The sequence below is a fragment of the Limulus polyphemus genome, unplaced genomic scaffold (genome assembly GCF_000517525.1).
Source record: "Limulus polyphemus unplaced genomic scaffold, Limulus_polyphemus-2.1.2 Scaffold158, whole genome shotgun sequence".
NCBI lineage: Eukaryota > Metazoa > Arthropoda > Merostomata > Xiphosura > Limulidae > Limulus > Limulus polyphemus.
Window position 1 is genome coordinate 882830 of NW_013665768.1, and position 7212 is coordinate 890041.

Consider the following 7212-nt stretch of genomic DNA (forward strand, 5'->3'; position numbering starts at 1 on the left):
CTAGATAGTAATCATCATTAGTACTTAACCCTACCCACCACGTGCTAGTTGTTATATTATTAACCCTACGATAGAAGCTGCAAGTAGAATAGTTAGTTAAGTAATAAATAATTATTTATTATATATATATATATATATATATATATATATATCTGGAGTGTAAATGTCATTTTTTCTAAACTTGTTATCAAAATGTGTAAATCCTTCCAGTATGCACTGCAAATTTTGAGAGACAACAAATAAAGATGTTGATCTACATTACAATATAAATAACAATAAAAATTATAGTAAGCTATGGATTCTTAAGCGTGGAGCATTAAGATGGTTGTATGTTGTTTAACATTCATCTCGGCTGTCAGATTTTGTGTTCAGCAGGATTCTTTACAATAGGTGTCTGTGACTTGTTGGCAATAGATTTCAATAAACAAATGGCACACAGTCCACTTGTTTTAAAAGCTGGATAGTGAAGTCAACACGTCAAACGTACAGGAGTTTTTAATTTCTCTTGGGGAGATTCTGAGTGTAGAAGCCCTTAAGAAACTGGATAAACATCAAATTGCAGAACACAGTGACAGTTTCAAGAAATTGTTCCTGAAAGAAACCTCACAACTAAAGTTCTCTTTAAATCAAATTTATAGTGCATTGGAAATGCTCTCAGAACATTATCCTAATTTGTAGTGAAGCAGTGCCATCAAGAGGGCTGTTATGAATGACATCAACTGCTATGATGTCATTCTTAGTGAGAAGTGGAAGAAGGAGTAAAAACAGCCCATACTTCATTCATTCTTCTTAAAACAATGTTCCTCTTCACCAATGGAGGAAGAAGAGCCTCAAACTGAGCCATTGTCATCGTTGGATCCTGTCAGCCCTCTTCACAACTAACTCCACATCCCCTCTGAATGGAGCTATGGTGACAATACACTGTGCTTCTTTTATTTATGTCAGTTTTTAATTTTAATACTGTACAGTATAAAAATACTGTATAATATTATTTTCAAATAAATTATCTTTGTTTATAATATGAATGTTAAGTTATGAAGTATTTGTAGTATGAAATGGTAAGTTATGAAGGCTGGAAACACATCCTCATAGTAATAATGTTATAAGTTATATAATACAGGAAGTCTCAAAATATATGAAAGAAGCTCCATGAATGTATCTAATCCATATATATCGGGGTATTACTGAATATATTCTGTGAGTTTCTGCTTCACGGATATCTTAACCTTCTATTGCATGCATTATGATAATACAGTGTAAAAACATTTTTTCTTTGAATTTCTTACTTAAATAGGTCTATATTCCACAAAAAATGTTTTTCTGAAATATATTTTAGTAAATTATAAATGAGTACATTACCTAGAAGTAACATTGTTCAATTGAGAAACCAACAAAAATAATTTCATGATTTGTTTAGACTGTTATCTGAAAGTAAGAGCATTCAATACAGAATTGAAGCATTTGTATATGTACAAATTTGTTATCTGTATATTACAATGTGCAATAGTGGGTTAAGGTGGTGCTGAGTTCTTAATTCAATTTTGTTTTTATTCTTTCAATAATTGTTATTTATTGGGATTGCATTCTGAAATATCTTTTATTTCTGACTGCTTTGCATCGTTATTGTTATATGTTCTTCTTACCACCATTACACCCACTCTAAAATCATTGATTTGTTATTTCTATTTCTAAACAGATAATTTCTTTTTAGTGTATGAACAGCTCATGAGATTATCAGGGTATTTTTATCTTTGTTGTTTTTTCTGCAATGCCATGCCATCCTGGTTTGTATGCAACTATAATTTTTAAGCCTTCAGTGTAAATTGTACAACCTTACTGTTACCATTCATATGTGTGGACTAAAAATCCTACCAATTGGACATTGGTTTTTGTTATGGATGGTCAATTCCAATCAGATAATGCATCTTGCTTTATTCCTTGTGGATTATAACCTTATGGAATAATGCAACTGTATTTGAAGATGTGAGAACCATACATACACATACACGTTTCCAAGGACATTCTTTAACTGTGATCATGTGATAAAGCTGTAGACATTGATTTGTGGCCTATGGGATAATTGAATTGTATTTTGTTATTAGTGATTTTTATTTTATTCGTTTATCAATGTCTGGATGGAGAAGTCTTTCCTTTTATAGGTTTCACATTCGTGTGTAGGAGAACTTTTATTTTATTGATTTCTTGTTGTTGTAGCAGGATATTACTTAGACAGGGAAGTTCCTCCCACTTGTTGGTTTCTTATTCTTGTAGTAGGACATCTTCTTGGCAAAATGTTTCTCACCTTCTATTGATTTGTCATTCATGTGGTAGGACATTGCATAGATAGGGAAGCTTCTCTCCTTTTATTGATTTGTCATTCGTGTGGTAGGACATTGCATAGATAGGGAAGCTTCTCTCCTTTTATTGATTTGTTGTTCTTCTAGTAGAGTATTGCCTGGACAAGGAATCTTATTTTGTTTGACCTTAGATTACTACACTTCATACGTATGATATGTGGGTATAGTTCTCACATCTTCAAGCATACTTGCATTATTTCATTAGGTTATAATACCTGATGGCTCAGTTTTTGCCATGTTTGTTGTTGTTATTACTGCTGTTGTAGGATTAACTGCCTTATTTTAGTTTCTCTGCTGAGTGTGCTTCTACTCAGAAAGTTTACTTATTTCCATGGAGTGTGTCACAGAGTATATATGTGTCAACCTTTAATCAGCTGAAATAACTGGTTTTATTTCCAATAAATTTGGACAGCCTGTGCATTTTGATGTCCCCAATATCCAAATAAACTGTGTCCTCCTATATGCTTTCTACCACCACCACCTTTTATATCTGAGAAGGGTACTTCTCCCATTTACTCCTTCTTCCTCCTTTTGTTTTCCAAAAAGCTACTTCTATTTACTTCTGAAGTTTCTCTTCCTCCATTTACTGTTTAAGGTTTACTTATTTTAATGTGTGAGTAGAATACTTCTCCTAGTTGTTTCTGAAGCACTTCTAACTTTTTGTTCAGGCAGAGACAAGTTTTAATGTTTTATATCAACTACAGAGGTTGAGTACATTATATTAAAATGAATTTGGAGCCTCACCACATTTTGTTATGCTGTATTTGATGACTGTGCATCATGACTGTAGTCCTAAATGTAGTTTCCATTATAAGGCTGTCATGTCCAAAGCATGCCATTTCTTGCTGATTTTTTCCATAATCCATGTAATGTACAAGGAAGTTGATTTCCCAGAGCCCTTATCAATCACCAGAATACACAGAAATTCATAAATGCTGCATCTGGTGACTTGACCAGTATGTCTTCATATGGGATAGCAAGAGTACCCATTTCATTCTCCAGCTGCTTGAGGTCTGCAATGGTTGAATGAATACATCATGGAAGGAATTTGTGTTGCTTTTCTAGGTGAAGATCGTTCTTTATATTGCATACTGTTGCATGGAGCACATAAACTACTGTTAGCAATGGCCTTTGTGTTTGTGAATTTTCATCTGTTACAAGACACCTCACTTTGCTTACCATGGCTGAGGTAAGTCTTGTAACAGGTCTCTTTCTGAATGGTCCTTGTGCCCCTGATTTATTTATATTCTTATATTTTCCAATACCATTAAGTTCAATTCTAAATACCTGATCTGAGTATTTTGTGTTGAAAAAAGAGCTGTTACATACCCTTTTTAAAAATTTTTAGTGGCATCACACTACCTACAAAATAACAAACAATCGCTATGTAGTTCTGATACATAACATTCAGCTGTGACTGTATATCACATGTTGTTGTGATGTCAGTTGATGATTTGCATATTCTGAATTGTTTAATAAAAGCTACTCAACCTTCTATATGTAAAAGATAAATACAGATATATGTGTTTGTGTTTTTTTATGTATGGCTGGTTATCTCAGTAACAATGATAAAGAAAAGTTTTAAAGTGAGGCAAAAGCAGGACTGTTTTTAAACTTGGGTTTAAAATTGATTTGTATACTTACTTTCATATGATATGGATTTCATAACATTTGTAATAGGAAGACAGTCTTTCAAGAATCCGTGAAGAAGAAGAAAAACGAAAAGAAGTAGCAGGAAAGTTCCAGGCAACGTTGAATGACATTACGAATCTAATGCAAGACAACCAACAACGTTATTCAAAACAGAGAGAAGAAAATGGTGAACTAGCACAGAAACTGAAGTCCTTGGTTGATCATTATGAAATGTGGGAGAAGGTAAACACATAAAATGAGCAAAAAATGTCAATAAAATATAAATCATGCATTTTTTTCTGAAAAGGTGATGTATATTCCAAATTATTCCTTTCCTGTGTTATAAGGACATATTAGTAGTTGTTGGTAAAAATAACTGATAAATATCTCGGATTACACAATTTTCTGTATGAATCTTTTACATATAAACTTTGTACTTTTTTTACTTGTTAGTTTTGGTTGAACTGGCCTTTAACTTGGATTCATTTGATCCTGTTACAGTTAGCAAATCTTCTGTGCACATATGCTTGCATAGGATGCACAAAATTTCCTTCCTTATTAGTAAAGAGATATTTATTTATCCTTGTTAAATTTAAATTGATCTGAATTTTAAAAAACATCAGTGACAGTATCATTTCTGACTGTAGTGTTTACAGGGGCTCTAAAATTTCATTTCCAACTACAATTAGTTTTACTATCAATTGGTGGTATGCATAGAAAATGATCTAATTTCTGACTCGTGGCCCTTAATAGTACATAAACCCTTGATCAAATTAGTTTAAAATACTAATGCCCTTCAAGAGTACATCAATGTAAACTTAGTTATTCAATAATGTATACTATGTTTTTAGTTATTGTGTGCTATTTCTATCAGTTAAAGAATCAGCATTTTACATTTATGGGCTACTCTTGATGTGATAACCTTTGTCCACAAAATATTAGTAGAAATACAGCAGTGTTTAAAAATACTGTAAAAATCTATAGTAAAAATGTTTTATATTTTTCTTTCAGCTAATTGCCAACAGGCTACTTGTTTACATTGCAACTTGTGTTTAAGTGTGTGAGTTTAGTACTGATGTCATTTATGGCCAGCCTAGCATATATTTCTTGAGTAAAATCATGTTGCCCTACAAATTTTTTTCCCACATTACTCTTAGTTTGTGCATTACAGATTTCAAATAAGATGTGTATGAAAACAGAATTCAACATATATTGTTCTTGTCAATCAGCACTGATCTACTGGGCTGGACTATGACAACAACTATAAGTAGTATAAAAATTTTCTTGTTATGGAGTTGGACACTGAAAGATTATAAAAAGTTAAAACTAAAAGGCTTAATATTCATGATGGAAATCACAACTGATTTTGAATACTTCAACTCAAAACTGTATCATTATCATTTTATTTTTTCTTAACTAACTCAAGCTTCCACCAGGCTTGAGTTTGAGGTTCCAATGCAAAAATTGGAGGGTTCCTGCACCAACCACTGCAAGATGCAGCTTTTGAGGACAAGTATATGGTGTCACTTTGCATTGGATGATGTTGATGTCTGCAACATAGTAGTGTGGTCTGATGTTACTTGATGGTATATTTAGACCAAAATGATTTACACTTTTAGCTTTTATAACTTATTCATCAGGTAAAGTGAAATCACTCAGCATTTTTGTTTCTCACTTGAAAAAATTATTGTTGCTCATCAAATGTGATGTGACAGAAGATGAATATTTATAAAACATTTTTACTATAGATTTCTACAGTATTTTTAAACACTGCTGTATTTCTACTAATATTTTGGGGATAAAGGTTATCACATCAAGAGCAGACAGAGAAAAGAGCAGCCCATAAATGTAAAATGCTGATTCTTTAACTGATAGAAATAGCATACAATAACTAAAACATAGTATACATTTATAAAATGTATTTACTATTTAAGGAAGGTAAACTTATACAAGTTAGAAAATATGAAATAAAGATGTTTGAAACATTCTGTAATCAAGCTAATTGTACAAAAATTCAAGAAAACAGATTATATAACTGTTTTTGGTCAACTTGTGATAACTTGAAAACAAAAATAGTGACAAAGAGTATATAGATATAGAATAGTGGCACAACTTTATGTGATAATGTTGTACAAATAGCAGTGAAAAAACACATATATAATAAGTTGGTATCAGAGAAGTCACAAAATTAATATGATGATGTACTACCAGTGTGATGATTAAGAAAATAATCAATTTTCACCCTTCCATAAATATCAAAGAGCATATCTTTATTTAAGTATGTTCATGTATTTTTTTTCAATTTTCATGCATATATAAGACCTTCCTTCATCCACTTTATAAGGATGTCTATACATCCCTGTAAAGTGGATGTAAGAATGTCATAACCATGTGCTAATATTGTAGCTTATACAAAGGTTACATATCACAGTAATTGTTCTGTAAGATTTATACTTGATTGAGGGGTGATAAACGTTATTATGAGTTATTGATCTGCTTCGGATATGTATTATACAATGGAATGATCACAAGTAATTTCAGATTGTGTGATACTTTACTAGGAATTTGGTCTGACGATTATTTTGTTGTCTTCAGTTTGTATAAAGGCACTTCTAACTTGCTACAACAGTCAGTTGTATTTAGTATAGAACATAGAAGCTTGCCAGTATAGGTATAGATCCCAACAGTGTTCATTGCATGAATAGAGTTTTTGTATATTGTGTTTGTTTGTTGATTCAGTTCTTTGCTGTTCATATTTGAAGTTATTATCTACATTACATTTCTAAATCCTGTTGTATTGTTGATACTTAAAACTTTCTGATGGACATCAGTATACCTAAATACCATGTCAGTAGTACTGACACCATTTGTATGTGATCACTGTTGACTAGAAGAGTAGCATGCCTTTTATGTAAATGGAAACAAGATCAAACAAGATGACTGCATTAATTCTGAGCTAGTTAAGAAAAAATTGGGAAGTTTAAAAAATGATAAGGCTCCTGGGCCAGATAATATTTCCCCAAGGGTTTTGAAGTAGGTTAAAGATTGGATATGAGCCACTTGCTACTATTTTTTGTCACTCCTTGAATAGTGGGCAGGTACCAGAGGATTGGAAGTTAGCTAATGTAACTCCTCTTTTAAAGGGAGGTGATAAAAATTGTCTCAGTAATTATAGACCCATTAGTCTTACATCAGTTGTGAGAAAAATTTTGGAAAGTGTGTT

General features: G+C 32.0%; 1 protein-coding gene across 3 annotated transcripts in view; it reads left to right on the top strand.

Moving 5' to 3' along the window:
• Positions 1 to 7212, top strand: part of LOC106476780 (gamma-taxilin-like) — a 40121-nt gene that overhangs the window by 25536 nt on the left and 7373 nt on the right. For all 3 annotated transcript variants that reach the window (XM_013937410.2, XM_022381372.1, XM_022381373.1), the window contains exon 5: positions 4038 to 4232. In XM_013937410.2, coding sequence (XP_013792864.1) covers positions 4038 to 4232 — 195 coding nt within the window. The remainder of the gene's footprint in view (positions 1 to 4037; positions 4233 to 7212) is intronic.